This window comes from Morone saxatilis, unplaced genomic scaffold (assembly GCF_004916995.1).
Source record: "Morone saxatilis isolate NCDOM2014 unplaced genomic scaffold, NCSU_SB_2.0 Contig5, whole genome shotgun sequence".
Taxonomy (NCBI): domain Eukaryota; kingdom Metazoa; phylum Chordata; class Actinopteri; family Moronidae; genus Morone; species Morone saxatilis.
This window is the reverse complement of record NW_023340095.1, coordinates 9,575,588-9,592,129: the sequence shown is the minus strand read 5'-3', so window position 1 is coordinate 9,592,129 and position 16,542 is coordinate 9,575,588. Positions and strand designations below refer to the sequence as shown.

Below are 16,542 nucleotides of genomic sequence, written 5' to 3'. Positions count from 1 at the left end.
GAGAGAGAGAGAGAGACCAAAACTGAAGCTTTGGGTTTGGCTGACACAAAGATAGAGGTCAAGGGCAGAGTTACTTTCCCACTTTCCATGCGTGACACAAATCATTTAGTAGTAACGAGTGAGGTTGAGAGGAAACGAGTCATGTGAGAAGTAACATACTGGGTGCAATCTTCGGTCACGGTTTTTCTAATGATTACAGTATGTTCTATTAAAAGCTTATCTATGCTTCTAATGAGATAATAATCCTGTGATGGATTTCTGATTCCAAAGTTATTTCTTGGATGCATTGCTAGACTTTCAGCATTGAAAAGTGTAGCTAAGTTTTAGCTATCAATTACAAACAGATCTCAGGCTCCATTTTTAAACCACTGAGCAATTTGGAAAATGAATTCTCATTGTTGTCTCGAAATTGGTCCCATTTTGAAAGGTGCATGGTAACAAAATCCCATCTCACCAAGGTCAGGTCAGGTTTTCCACTAACGTGTAGTAAAAGAGGGTCTGCATGTGACCACTAGACCATCCAGCAGCCATGTTAATTATTGATGAGGGTGTCCTATGACCTAGACTATTGATTGAGCAAATTGCAGCCCCAGTTATTTTACAACCACCATATCATGTGACTGCTGCATCTGTATGTGAGTGCACGTGTCTGTGTGCATGTTTGTGTGTGTGTATGTGTGTGTGTGTGTGTGTGTAAACGCAAGTGTGTACTGGTCTTCAAAAGTGAATGAAGAGATTGTGTTTCAGCTGTCATTATGTAAGTGAAAGTAATGAGACGTCGTGTTATACCCCTGTGAGTGTGTGAGTATTTGCAAGAATTTCAAGTTGAATGCATGTTTCTGTGTGTATGTGTGTGTGTGTGCGTATCACAAAGGACTACTTACAATGACAGTGATACAGTCCTTACATGCTGTTCCTGCTGCTGTTATTGATTTGAAAATAAATAAAAGATGATTCCGGAGGGAGAACCTTCATATTTTTCTCCTCTGCAGATATTTAATTTTCCCTTTCATTTGTCAAGGCAGCGATGCTCTTGTGAAATGTGCGTGTCTATGTGTTATTTTCACACATGTTTTAATTAATCACACATACTCTGTCATCTGAAGAGGTACTGTGTTTCCTCTCCTGGGGCACACACACGCTACCACACACGGTATCATACTATCCACTCAAGGTCCTGCACACACACTGCTGGTGAATGTCAGTGTAACACATCTCCTCTAGATGAGTAGTTAACCTCCTGTGAGCAAAATCTGATTTTACCATCAGCCTCTGTCAGAGCTGCTTTTTAACCTGGCAGACACACAAGGAAGAAATGGGACCTTTATTATCCTTTTCCAACTGTTATAAAAATATTTTTAGGGTTGCGGTCAAGAAAATACAACATATCACTATACTGTCATATGAAAACCTCATACTGTAAGTGCAGCTTTGGTTATTAATTTTTACATTGAACGTTTATGAGATCCTCTCAGTGCCTAATAAGTTTCACGGCTGTGTTACGCGCTGAAAAGTCCCCGTTTATTTTTAACTTTCAAGTAGAAATTAGGCTGTTTTTCGTTTTCGTTTGTGGAGTTGACTTGCCAGAGTCATTCGCCCAAGTCTAGTAAGATGTTAAGTCCCTATAGCAGTTGCAGAGGGCCATGCTTAAAGGATAACTATGGTGATGTTCTATTTTCTTTTAAATATGAACTTTATCCTATTAACATGTCTTTTCAGTGTAGCCAAAGAACAGAATAATCAGCTCATTCCTCTCTGCTATGGACCTCTACTGTTGTCCAAAAACTATTAACCACACAGAGCCACACCATTGTTCAGGGTGACATGTCATTACAATGACCTTGTGCAATGCAGTTTCAAAATGTGTTTTAATCCACAGCTGAAAATAGTGTCCAACAAATGTGCCATTTACTCCTGTGTGTGTAGTTTGCTAAAACCTGAGAAATTATTCAAAATGCAAATATAGTTTTGTGACCCAAAAGAGTTAGCGGGAACCAATGGCGTTGGACCTGAGAGCCACATATGGTTTTGGAAAATCCTGCTTATAAAGCTTACAACTGTACATTTTAAGATAAATGAACTGTCTTCATCGCCCTTACCTGTCTTAATGTTATTGTAACAGAACAAGAAAAAAAAACATTATCTATAAAGCAAATTCCACATACATCATTAATACAAATATGACTTGGGATGTCTAAATATGAACACTAAAACATTCTTTCTAACAACTTTCCCTTAGAATATGCATGTCTCCATATTGATTTGTTTCCAATCCGCAGTGAGATTGATGCCAAGAGGTAGCCTACATACGGTAGCTAAATGAAAACAGGTCCAGTTGGAAGTGAGCCCAGTGGTTTAACTGTCCCGATGAATATGAAGGCATTTTTGTTTGGTGTTATCCAAGGGTGAACTGTTAAGGGGCATGTGTGCTCTGTCAAAGCTTGTTCATGGATCAGATGAAGGCTCAGTCTGCTACTGTTAAGAGATTAATCCAATCTAACTTTTGTCTGTTTTTCCATGCTTCTGTTTTATGTTCATTGCGCATTTCTGCTGACCCATCAGTTATCTCGCTGCTTCTTCTACCTGATTGGCTGGGCGCGCTGGCTGTCAGGTCTTATTTCCTGCTGTGTCCTCCAATCAGGGTGGTCTGTTTTGTGTGTGTCAGCAAGTGTTGTGGTTGTCATTCCATCAGTAGGATCATATTGGACTGTTTAAACCCACTTCACATTCTATCACTCTCACACACACATGTACACATTGTAAAGGGGGGGTAGAGGAGTATTTAGTGCAGCATGGGGACCTTGGTGTGCCAGTGTCAGTGATGGATATGGCAGTAGTATCAGCAGTGTTGGCTTTTGCAGAAGTGTGTTGTCCACCACTGGGATCTGTCAGACCTGTTCTGCTGAGCCCACACATTCTGCTGGCTCGCTGCTATTGCTGCTAGCCATTTTTTCATCTAGTGTGTGTGTGTGTGTGCGTGTGTGAGTGTGTGTGAGAGACAGAAAGAGAAAGAGAAAGAGAGCGAGAACATGCTTGTTTGTCTTTGCATCCAACAGTATCAGATTACTATACATGTTTGTATGTTAATAAAAATCAGGTCCAATCTGTGTCATCTCTTACTATAATACATAATTACATATTAGGCATATTGATTAATCATTTATTAATTTCTGATCTAAATGCAATGTTTCCATTAAAATGGATTGAATTTAAAAACATCTGATACCTTTTAAACACTGTCACATTAAAAGATTTTGAATTTCTATCATATTTGTGAAATGTTTTGCTGAATGCTGTTTAATCCTGGCAGTAGATCTACCTCCAGTGCTTGGAAGTACAACACTGTTAAACCCTACTGTAAAATTTACTTTGCCATCATGAAGAAAGGCTTTTTGTAAGGCTTAAACGCTTTGTATCCCATCATCAAGTCTAGATAAGACGACATGGGTCTGAACCTGTAGAAGAAGAAGAAAGGAGTAGACGATAAAGGGGTGAAACTAAATAGATAGAGAAAGGAAAGAACCCACCCCAGTCCCCTTGATCTTCCTTCCTACGCAGACACACAAACACACATACACTTACACATACAATACTTTACACAGGTGGAGTGTCACCCTACTTGCACAGATTGCAACAGCTTTGTGGTGAGTAGGAGTTAAAAGAGCTGCTGAGTGCAGATTTAATACCACAGATATTTAAAGAGAACAGCCCTTTTATCTGAGGGGACAATTTGCATTATTCATGTTGTGCCTTCTGAGAGATGAAGAGAGGGAGAAATAGAGACAAAGACATTTCAGAGAATTATTGTTTTTTACCAGCAGTCGATGGACTCTTGTTACATTAACGGCAGATTTACATTCAGTCCTCTTCTCGCATTTTGTGTGTGTGTGTGCGAGTGCATTAAACAATCCCCATCTTTCATTTCTTCCTTCCTCCTGTTATAGGTGCTCTGACGAAGAATGCAGCTATTAGATCGCTATCGATGTGCTGGTTCAGCATGACACTCATGCATCTGTCTGTACTCTTTTGTCTCCAGTGTGCAGGGCAGGCTTCTACAAATCTACGCTCGGGAATATGGAGTGTTCGAAGTGTCCGCCTCATAGTTTCTCTCACCATGAGGGGTCGCTGCACTGTGGCTGTGAGAAAAACTACTTCCGTGCTGAGGGAGACCCTGCCTCCATGGCCTGTACCCGTAAGTGTGCTTTTATACCGCTGTTAGCTCAACATTTGGGGCTATTTCATATATTATACGAGGAGTCAGTGGCATCCTGATGTGATGCGGGTTCCTCCCTGACCACAGCTATGATTATAGATATCTGACCAGAGAAGAATGTGGTGTAGGAGGATTTTTTTCTCATTAGCCCATAAAACATGCAAATAAACCTGTCTTAACTTTGCCTTGAAGAGCCAATGTAACCCATTAGTTTGACTGTCACAGACTTTTAGTGTCCTATGATGGTCTAAAATGCTCTTAGATGCTTTTCACACTGAATAATGATGAGAAAGCTGCCTATACAAACGGTATGTATGCAAATATAATCCATATAATTTATTATCGTTTAAACAGTATGATAGCATTTACACAATATTTTTATTGTTAGCAGAATGTCATTTATAGTTGGCTTCCTACACATATAATTGAAGATTGTTGACAATATAGTGAAATTTTCCATTTCACCCGGAACAATAGCTTACTAATAGACAAAGAGCGTTAAATTCCCTATCTATTGAAAGGTCACAAAAGTCACGGCTGCCCAAGAACTCTCTATCACATGACTCACTCTACATGACTCTCCTTTGTCTGCCTCTGATGCAAATGGATTGCAGATGCAGATGCCTCCTGTGAGCCTTCCAAAATGCATTCCCCATAAAACTATAAATCACTGCATTCCCTCATGTCAGGTTATGGATACATCCGTTACTAAATGGGCTAGAGAAAAAAAAAATCTTTCACCGTGTGGAGAACAGTAGAAAATACAAATTGACGCCCACAGCCATAGACAGAATCCTAATTAGAAAGACAGTCACGGCAGGTCCCTGTTGTGATTATCTCAACACCATCTTGTCAACTAGGCAAATTTCACATCATTGGGACAGATTGAGCGACGCAAGGGCTGCAAATGAATAGATACATTGTTAGAAGATAATGATCATGATTATCTCAGAAGGGGGATTTTGCTGTTAGCGGTGCTGTTAGAGGTTGTTTAGAATTGACTCTGGAAATTTGAAAATGGTTGCAGGGAAATCTCAGAGGGCAGGAAAATAAATGCTAAAAAAACTTTCAACTGTGTGGTATTTCCTGCTGTATTCAACAGGAGACGTTTTTGTAACAGCTGTCTTAACAGTGTATAAAGTATAGTTCGTCTGCTCCCAAGAATTCAGTTCCACCAATTAAAAATGCATCAATGCATTCCCCTACGTCCCACAACACCGCCTCCAAATTAGCACAAAAATGCACGTGCTGGTCCGCCTTACTGATTATTGCCATTGCTGTGACTCAATGAAAGACACTTTGAAATCACTTTTTTTTTTCAAAAATTTAAAGTTTCAGCATCTGCTGGCATCTCCAGTGTATAAGCAGGAGGCTGGAAAGAGCCGAAAGAGAATTGTCAATACATAAATCCCTTTGTGAGGGATTGCAGATTACTCTCACATCCTCAGTTCTTACACGCCATAATTCATGTCACATGTTAATCTCCACATCAATGTATTATTTTGACATTTGGAATTAGTATATGATTGCCTGCATGTGTACATGTGCGTGCCTGTGCAGGTAATATCTTATAGGGATTACAGGTCCAATGGTTTGATGTTGTCATTGGAGTTAGCTGTATAGGTGAACCAGAGGGCTGTCATGGTCAGATTAGTATCAAAGAAAATACTTCTTACGTCTCACTTTTAAGAATACATTTTTAATAAAGGATATCAAATATTCAGTGCAAAAGGAGTAATAATTTTGACAGTGTCTCTTGACAAATCATTTGATGTTTATTGCTAAACTAGAATTGGCTGAGAGCCTCTTGAATTTTAGCTCTGATCTCAATGGTTAAGAAACATTTAATTATGTAATGTTAGATGTACTTTAAATCAAATGTGCCTAATCTAATGTAATTTTAATGATAATAACAGGACACCAAATTCTTTGCATTTGGTGATTTGTGTTGAGGCTGAGTTGATATGAAATCATATATTTTACCATAAGTTTGAATGATAATTGTAACACCTTTCAGTGTGTATTAAAATGTGAATTAAATTGATTTTATTTCATTTCATTATACCTTGTGACAGATTATTTAGTCTATGAGCTGAAAAACTGCTTTTAAACTCCAGAGTCACGTTAGATTTCTTACAACATTAAACGTGTCTTAAGAAGTCTTCAGTTTAGATTTGTAAGAGTTGCAGATACGCTAGTGTCATTTTCAGATTTTCACTGAACATTTCGTGTATTTTTCTTTTGATTTCACTCTTTTGATTCTTTTGATTACCAAGACAGGAGCTACGCATAGTTTTGGAGTGAAGTAAATTCTTATCAAGTCAAACAAACTAAACAAAGCATTTTATCTCAAGACACAATCCAAGCCCATTTCAATCTCTCTCCCTCTTCCTCCTGCTCAAGTTCTCTGTGGAGTTATTTGGCAGTTTTGTTTTGTCCTCCATGTAATTACAGCCATAGCTTTGATATAAAAATCTGGAAATATTCAGAGAGATCTGTTTGTAATAAGATGTTTTTACTTTCATATGTCAGCCTGACTTTGACATAGACTTTTTTTGTAAAGAGCCTGTGTCATGCCCTTCTCCACTTGTACTGATCCAGAAGGAGACATCGAAACAGACACATACTGTATTACATACAGGCTCATATTAATGCAAACATACTTCTGTATACGTTTTACAGCACTCTAACTAGGTACACTACTTTTGCAATTGTAAGACCCCTTGAAATGATCTGGTCTTTCTGGAAAACTGACCAGTATGCACCACCTTACCGCAACTACTGTCACTATGCCCTTGGACGAGGCACTTAACTCCCATTTGGTTATTGTTGGGCAGCATCCAGGTGTGAATACATACAGTATTTGTATGAATATTGTGTTTATGAATAAAATCACACGTTGTGGAGAGATTAGACAATATTTTGAATTGTACTTATTTTTTATTACATTGGCTGTAAAAATGGCGTAAAACAATCTTTTGTATATTTTTTCATGTGAGAAGTGAATTCCTCTTGTTCAATTTGTATTCTGTGGGCACTGAACTGAACTTGGCAGATGACTGTGCTGTTAAATATAATTTTATTTAATGTCAGTCTGCCTTTTGAAGTTGATGCTACTTTTCTCCTGTCACTTCCCTTTCTTCTGTGTCCTTTCTACTACTCACCTTTCTTTCTTCCCAACCAAAACCTCTTTCTTCTCCTATGTATCCAATGACATCCTCCTCTTCTTTTCACCTCCATCTCACCTCTTCTCTGTCTACCAGGTCCTCCTTCAGCTCCTCGAAATGTGATCTCTTCCATCAATGAGACTTCAGTGATCCTGGACTGGAGCTGGCCAGAGGACAGTGGCGGGCGCAGGGACATTACCTTCATTGTCCTTTGCAAACGGTGTCGTGGTGTTGCTGCTAATGGCAGCAGTGGAGGGACCCAGCGTTGTGAGTCTTGCCGGAGCAATGTTCGCTTTCTGCCAAGAGCCACGGGCCTCCAAAACACCACAGTGACGGTGGCCGATCTGCTGGCCCACACTAACTACACCTTTGAGATTGAAGCACAGAACGGTGTGTCATCATTGGCACCCAAGATGAGGCAGTACGCCGCTGTTACCATCACCACCAACCAAGCCGGTGAGATGTCACAATAGATTGCTAGATGGATAAAGGCATGCTGACAGGAAGACATACTTAATAGAAATAACTTCAAACCGCATGTTTTTGAAGTCTTGGTGTTCATTCCATACAACTCATACACCAAGAGTGAAATCTTACATACACCTAGCTGGGAACCAAATCAACAAATAAATTAATTAGCAACAGTTTTGATAATTGATTAATCATTTGAGTCGGTTTTCAAGCTCATTTTAGCTTGAAAACCAACTCAAATGATTGATTTCTTGGTCCAGCTTCTCCATTGTGAGGATTTCTTTTCTGTTTTATATCATAGTAAAGGATTTTGGGCCGTCAGTTGGACAAACTAGACATTTGTAGACATTGGGCTCTGGGAAACTGTGACCGGCATTTGTTTTCATTTAATGACAAAATTGTGGAAATAATCATCAGATTAACAGAAAATAGCTGTTCGTTCTGGAAAGTCTTGAACATCAAGTAAGACTACACCAGTATCAAAACAGAGACCTAAACTCTCACATAATCTTTATGTAGAGAAAACAAATGCTTAATGTGCTACAAAGCACTTTGTCAATGGCCTCCGGACTCGCTGTTCAGTTTTGATTATCATCAGTTCTACTGTGTGGTTCCAGGCATTTTATCCTCTGTGCATCACTCAAACATTATGTCACTCATAAATAATTGTGTAAATAGTAATGAAATTGCCTGGAAAGTAAGTACTGTAAGTATATGATCATCTTAAGATCATTAATTAAGATCAAGACCAGTCAGCAAGCCCAGCTGCCTAACATCTAACTAACTAACTATGGTGGCCAAGATCATTCAGACACTATTGAATAACTGTCTTATTTAAACTATATGCTGAAGCAAGATGGAACTCAATATCTTAAGGCAGGACAAAATTATTAGAACATAAATTGATAGAAAATAGAGCTAGCCCACACATTTTGCTTAGCTTATTATGGTATATCAAAAGTCAACACTAAGGGAAATAAGTCATTTTAAGTAAGGTACATAGCAAATAACAATTCAAGAGTTTTCAAGGCATGATGAGTCACAATATCCCATCTAAATCACTCTCCCAGGTTAACTGACTGAAATGTTTTTCAAGAAGAATTTTCCAAAAAAACTGGAAGGTTTAGGCTGGCTCGGATTTTAGTTGGTCCTAAGACTGTGAAGTACAAGACCACAAGAGCTCATGTGTATGTGTATGGACGTATGGTACTAATGCAGGAAGAAACATGTATTTTAAATCATAATGTGCAGAATACCACAAGTGTGTGACTTCAAAATAGTAGCTACCTAACACATGGATAATATGCAAGTACTTCTCGCTAAACTGCTCCCTCTTTCTCCCTCTCCCTTATCATATAATACACTAGCCTATAGTTTATGTGCTCCAAACATATGCACTCCAACCATCAGCTCTGGACATTTACAAGGCGATCCCTGGCCACTATTCTCTTGTTTAACGACCAGTTTCGAATGTCTTCCTCCTTCACAAAAAAATATCTCAACCTTTTAATGGACACTCTTAACGCGAAGATGGGCTCCTAAAATTTCCATCAATCTTTTATACAAATACCTCTCCACACATCCAGTCTTTAGAAGAATAAGAAGGCAAAGGGAAATGGTACTTTGAATTTTTTGAGTAAAATAAATCTAGCTGCAGTAGAAAGCGCCAAACCTCAGAAATCCCTGACTCTAGCAAGGAATGTGCAAAAGTCTCGCTGTACATCAATTCATTTTTTTTCTTTTCCCGCTCCCTTCACTTTCTCCTACACAGTTTGCCTTTGTATTTGTTCATGTTTTTGTGTCTCAAGTTTTCGTCTGTTTTCCTCTCAATCATGTCTTTGGTCTTCTTTTGCCTTTCTCTCTTTAACCGGACACAAGATCCTTTATTTCTACCTGTCACCTTTAGGCCCCAACCCATAGCTATACTCTTCTTCTTCTTTATGTGTTTCCCCATTTCTCTGTAGGTCTATTTTGTTCCAGACTTGGTTTGTGGTTTTTAGGCAGAGTGAACAGATGGACATTTCTCTCATAAGTTGTCATACAGCAAGGTCAGACTTACACAATCCATCATATAGATGATGATAGGCATATGGCAAGAGCTGTGAATTTAAACAAAGTGGTCAGAGCAGGTATATTGTGAAGCATTTCTTATGCATTTTTGGTTTAAATTCAGGTGTGGCTTCACTTTGTACCTGCTTTGTTTTAAGGACATATGAGTTGATTTTTTTTTACAGGATACTTTAAAGGGTGCATTTGCTATTTTTAGGTAGCATCATTTAGGCAGGATAGTGTAGTCACAGTGTAGATTGACCACTGGAAAAATCATCTAATGAAGAGTATTAACTTACGATATTAAATATTGAAAACAATATTAAAGAGATCGTACAAGGGGAAGTTTCAAGATTCTAGGTTAAACACACATACACACACAGTTTAGAATAAATACACTCAATCATACAACAATCATAAACTCTCTAAACAAGAAACTTGTCAGTGTGATAAATATGCAAATGCTGAAAGATGTGCGTAGACACAATACGTATACAGACGGATGTCTACTGTGTATGCTCTGCTCTGTGTTGTCACAGCTTGGCTATATTATGAGTGACAACGTCCAGACATGACCTCTTTAAAGTGACAAGACAGGGATGAGAAGTAAATATAGATTTTGTGTGTGTGTTTGTTCAAATCTGTCTGTATTTGTCTGGGTCGAAGTCAAGACTCCAGTAATGTGTTGTTATGAGGAGAAAGGGCAGTGGGGATGAAAAGCTACACACTTTAAGTATAGTCCAAATGATAAAGACAAAACGGTTTGGCAAAGCTTTGGAGTCTTCTGATAGTAAGCATTATAATCTGTGTGGTTAGTCAGGAGGAATCTCTCCGCGATTGGAATATATATTAGATTTGAAGAGGACTTATCAACACTAAGAGGGTTGTGTGTGCTCTGAATATTGAAAGCCATCTTTAATGTTTGAGTGATCATCAGAAGAGATGGATTTTGGTCTTTCCATATGATAGATCAAGCACACACCCACATGCGAGCACAAGAACACACACCTTAACACCACACCCACCATCCCAACCATGCATACACAGCTCTCTCTCTCTCTCTCTCTCTCTCTCTCTAACAAATATCTCAGCCTGCAGCTGCACACTCTCCATCAGCCCTGAGAGTTTACAAGGATTAGGTATGTCAGTGCACTAGCCCCACCCGTCTATACACTTTCTCTCACATAAACACACACGTACAGATGCCAAAGCTGTTAAAAGCCGGATTAAGTGTTTCCCTGGGAAGGAGCCGTGGGTCCTGGCTGCGCTGTCAAGGTGCTGTCAGATAGCTCTCCTCCTTCCACCTCTTTTGCCCTCCACTCATTGTCATAACTATGCTAACAGCAGAGTAACTGTGATCCACATTTAGAGTAGTCTAATAACAGTCTGAACTACAGCTGAACTTGGCAGAATGGGTTTGACAGAAGAAAACACACGCACATACAATATACACACATGCCTACACAAATCCCTTTTTCACCTGCTTATTGATGATGTGGTTATTGGTGACCACTTTGAAGCACTCTCATCAATATTTCATTTGAGTATGTGTTAACATATCAATACTGTAAACCTACAAGATCTGAAGGTGGTGATGATCAGTAGCTAATTAATTTTTGACATTTCATTTCTTTTAATTTAATTAAACATAAAATACAATACATTGTCATGGATTAATACAGTGATTTTTAACCTTTTTGGCTTGTGACCACACGTTGTCATAAGACAATTCCCTTCCAGACTCCTTATATGGTTTAATTCAAATAAATGTCCGAGGCTCTAAGAGGTAAAACTCTAAAATACTGGTCCTTATTGTGAAATAAAAGTCCCCCAAAAACAAATTTGTGAAAGGAGAACATTATTTCTTATTTCCTCTCCCATTAATCATCTCACAACCCCCTCCGATTTATCTGGTGACCCTTGGGAACCACTGGATGCAACTACATAATGGTATAAAGTCTTTACCGTTACAACAGTAAAATGCTGCTTATGCACTGATGCATCTGTACTGACAATCTAATAATAAAATATCTAATAATATACTAGTCATAGACACAATTTTCTGCAGAAAGGATACTTTTACTTTTGATACTTTAAGAACATTTAGCTGATAATACTTCTGTACATTTCTTAAGTAAGATTTTAAATTCAGGATATTTACTTGTAGTGAAGTACTTTTACATTGTTGTATGGGAATTTTTACTTACTTATTAATTTCATACTTATTCCACTGCTGCCAATGAACTGCTGTCACTTCCAATAGTACACTTCTGTTACTGTACGAAATAAATAGACGTGTTGCATTATGTCCCTCAAATCACAGGTGAGTGACACTGAAGGCCAGTTTTTAAGGACATTATGGGCCTGGTTTGCTGTATCACTTTTACACTTATATCAGAGACAGAAACAGAGAGTGACAGCAAATTAAGTGCTTGGCAATAGACATACATAGAGAGAGAGAGAGAAGCGAGGAGAAGGAAAAGGCAGAGGAGAGGAACTTGAAGCTGCCTCCAAGCGGCCCAGACACAGTAAATCATTACCACCATAAACCACAGTGCCAATAAAAAGCACAGCCTCACCCCGCTATCAGAACCAGAGGGAGAGGAGGAGAGGAGGAGCAGGGGGTATAGAAACAGATTCTCCCCATCTGGATTCATTACAGGAGAAAAAATAACTTCCCGCGGAAATACACACGAGTATATGCACGGAATACACACACAGGCGCACTCTGCAGCTATATAATCACAATCAAGAAAGGCTCGAACATTTCAAAGACAAACATGTTTTTTCCTGTGGTCTAATAAAATTAAAAGTCGATGCCTCAGATGCCGGGCTGGCCCCGGAGCTGCCTGGCAATTAGAGAGCAGTAAAAAAGGGAAATGAGAAAGGGAGTGAAGAGAGAGACAGAACGAGGGAGGGGGTGCAGGGCTTGATAGAGGGAGGGATGTGCTGAATTACTAGATTGGGACCATGTGAACTCCCTGAGGCAAGGCGATGCATGGGTGAAGGATTGGTGAGGAAGATTGGCGAGGGAGAAATCACCACACCGAAAGGGATGGGGACAGCAGTGAGAGAAAGGGAAAGGTTTATAGGGTTTCAAATTTAAAACACAGCACTTTTCTGGGAAATGCCGAAAACAACAAGCAACAATAGACACTACAATAAAAGTCTTAAGTATTCTTACCAGCTCCAGAGATAGTTAACATGGTAAGCAAGCATAACCTTGTTTTTCTTTATTTGGATGAAATTAGCCAGTGATTCCACCCAGAGATTACTTCTCGATTTTCGAGCTGGCAGTCTTTTATGTGTCTGCTGTTTCTAGTTACTACTCTATTTTCCTGTATTTATTCTGGCATCATTATCTTTCCTTTCAAGAGGCTTTCTTAGGAAAAGCTAAGCAAACACCCTTTTTAGAATCGTACATTTCAAAGATTTTGATCAAAGATCTGTTTTTCACAAGGTTAGGTTTAGTCTGTATACTGTAGGCTTGTCACGAGACAGGGATGTGGGTATATACTGAAGAAAGAGAGTGTCAAGATGATAATACAACTACCATTGACATGCAGTTATGCTGCCACTACTGGTATGAAAACACTATAAAACTGTAATATATTGATTCATGCAATTTCATGGTAAAATGGATAAGGTTTTGTTTGGATGAATTCGCACAGAGGTGAAATGACGTTAGGTACTACATGTGTTAGAACCTGTTTGTGTGATTATTCAAGTCTGCATAAGTGTACATCGTCTCGTTCCTGCCTACCAATGCACAGCCTTTACTGCAGCCCCACTGGGCAGCAAACTGAATTAGGCTAACAGGAACCATAGACAATTGCCAGGATGCAACACCGGGGACTGAACTTCCACTGAACCTCACCATAAAGGAACTCACTCAATCTCTTTCACTCTGTGTCTGTCTCCCATCCAGCTCCCTCGCCGGTTACAGTAATCAGAAAGGAGAAGACGTCTCGAAACAGTGTCTCCCTGTCCTGGCAGCAGCCAGAAAGACCCAACGGCATTATTCTCGACTATGAGATCAAATACTACGAAAAGGTTGGTGCAGGATCTGTCACTGTTGATGCTTCACCTTGTGTGCCTTTGACCAAGGCAGTATCATAAACTGCACTTCTTAAAGACATAGTTCATTTTAGTAAATACGTTTTTTTGCTTTCTTGTTGAGTGTTTGATGAGGAAATTGATACCATAATCCTATCTGTCAGGTTAATATAAGACTGCAGCCAGCATATAATGGCATATAGTGAGCTTTAGAGTTGCTTGTTGCCTTTGGACAGAGCCAGGCTAGCTGTTCTATCCCTGGATGTACTAAGGAGAACCAGGTTTAAACCATTCATGAAAGTTGCTCACTGGGCGCATATTCTGACACCAACACCAATAGAGCCTGTGTACTAGAGGCCTTCTCCAGGCGTGACGGTTGAGGGCAGACACATTCGAGTCGGCCAACTTCCTGCTGGCTTCCCGCACACATGAATGGGATAAAATAATTTTTGCTAGACACCTGTTGACCATAAAATTGTTACTTTGTGGTGATGTGAAAAGAATGGGAAAAATACTTTCGGACCAGTGTGCGTGACACAATGGTGCAAAAGTTGTGGTCACTATGCCAAAATGGCTTCGCAGCCCAGCGCTGTTTGTGGGATCTTTATCCTTTTTACAGTCTTTGCACTATTATACAGTATTTACTAGATAAATATGAGAATCGTATAAATATTTTCATCTTACACCTGGCAAGAAAAGCTAATTAGCAAATTTCCAAAATGACAAGTTGTCGTCTTAAGGCCCCTGTTTGCTGGATTGTTTTTGTTTTCTATGTGCTATATGTTTGGAGCCAAAAGTCATAATACAAAACATAACAGATGGGTCATGTAAACTGGTTTTGATTTTTGGGGGGTTAAAATATTTGAGGTTTTTCCGTTTTTTTTTCTTGCTTTTATGTGCTATGTTGTGGCTTGCTCTCACTATGGCTTAACAGTATGGTGAAGTTTGCCATAAATACATCTTAGTTTCATCTTCAATTTGAAATATTCTAGTCATGGTTGCTACACACATTATAGTGAGATATAGGGAAAATTAATTGATTACAATGAATGATAACAATATGACTGCCAATATATAAATAGACTTTTTCTATGTGAATTGTGCACCAATATTGCACCAATATGACTACTTTCTTAAACAAATAACTTTATTTTTATTTTTTTTAATACTGAAATGAAATATTTTTTAACATATGCATTGTCCATTCTGCCAATTCTAGACACTGTTGAGAGTTGCGCTTCTCTGTTACTCTAATTCTTCATTAGATACAGGAAATGACCAATAATAAAAACAGCCAATAACATCGGTAATTGATATATTAGTTGGGCTTTAATAAGTAGGTATAACTAATGAATGATTATTATTATTATTTCAAAGAGCTTTAGTGACACAAAAGTGATAAACAGGCTGCAAAAACAGCATGAAACCGATGTCTAGTATCTCTTACTATAACAAGCAAAAAATTTGTGTTTTCTTAGCTTGCATTCTCCTTGTCTCATTTCCTTTTTCCACTATCCTACCTTCCTCCTCTACTTCCTCAATCCTCTCTTCTCCCCTTTTTCTTGTTTGTCTCTTTGTCTTCGTTCTTCTGTTCCTCACTCCTCTCATCCCTCACTTACTCCTCTCATCTCCACTTTTTATCTTTCCCTCTATTTCACATCCTGTCCTCCTCTCCCCTCCTCTCCCCTCCTCTCCTTAATGGAGACAAGTTTTATGGCAGACAGTAAATGCGTCTGTGGGGTCGCTCATTCCTCTGTGAGGGAAATTAGTGCAGAACGAATTACACTGGCTTTCAGCACCAATGCTGTTTCTATGGCTGACATTTGATGGTGAAATTAGCCGTGGATGCAAGTTTAATCACTCTGGCAGATTCAGTGTGTATGTGTGTGTATGTGTGTGTCCCAGATCACAGTTTGCTTGAATGCCAACAGTGGCCCCTAATCTCTTGATTAGTAGGCCGACAGAAGCTGTTTCCCCGCTAAACTCTGTTCCTTGCTCAGCCATCCTTACCTAAGATGTTAGAACAAGGCTGGAAAACAGCGAGAGGGTAAGTTAAAGACTGATACTGGGTCAGAGCTCACTGCAGGTCTAATTCCTAGTTGTGGTTTTTCAGTCGCACACAGCACAAATGCATATTCATTAAAAGAGGATAGGGACAAGAGTGAGAAGGTGGAGCTTAAGGAAGAGTCTGTGTGACAGACTTTTATATTGAAAAATCTCTGGGGCTTTGCACTGATCCTTGTTAATCACATTGTCTCTCAGGAATTACTGGAGACACTCAGGGACAGACACATAAACACACACACCTACGCACAAACCAAGTTCCCAGAGGATTCTCCACAGCAGCCATACATACCCAGGGATTTCAAACCCCAGACAAAAGGCCCTTCCATGCAGAAGAGCGAACAGGGACAACCGTAGGAGACCCCTATAACAACCCAGGATAGAGGCCTCTTCATGTGGCAGGCAGAGGGACGCTGATGGCCTCTAGCATGCCAAGGATCAAGGCCATAGGAGGACAAGAGCTGGAGCACGAATTCCCCACACCAAGACCACACCATGACTCACTTATGAGACAGAAAGAGG

The 16,542-nt window shown here is 39.4% G+C and overlaps 1 protein-coding gene across 1 annotated transcript in view; it reads left to right on the top strand.

Moving 5' to 3' along the window:
- epha3 (eph receptor A3) overlaps positions 1-16,542 on the top strand; it is a gene marked incomplete in the record, with an annotated part of 96,882 nt that overhangs the window by 47,037 nt on the left and 33,303 nt on the right. The window contains 3 exon segments of the mRNA XM_035676056.1: positions 4,037-4,192; positions 7,477-7,836; positions 13,829-13,953. Of these exon segments, the coding sequence (XP_035531949.1) occupies positions 4,037-4,192; positions 7,477-7,836; positions 13,829-13,953 (641 nt within the window).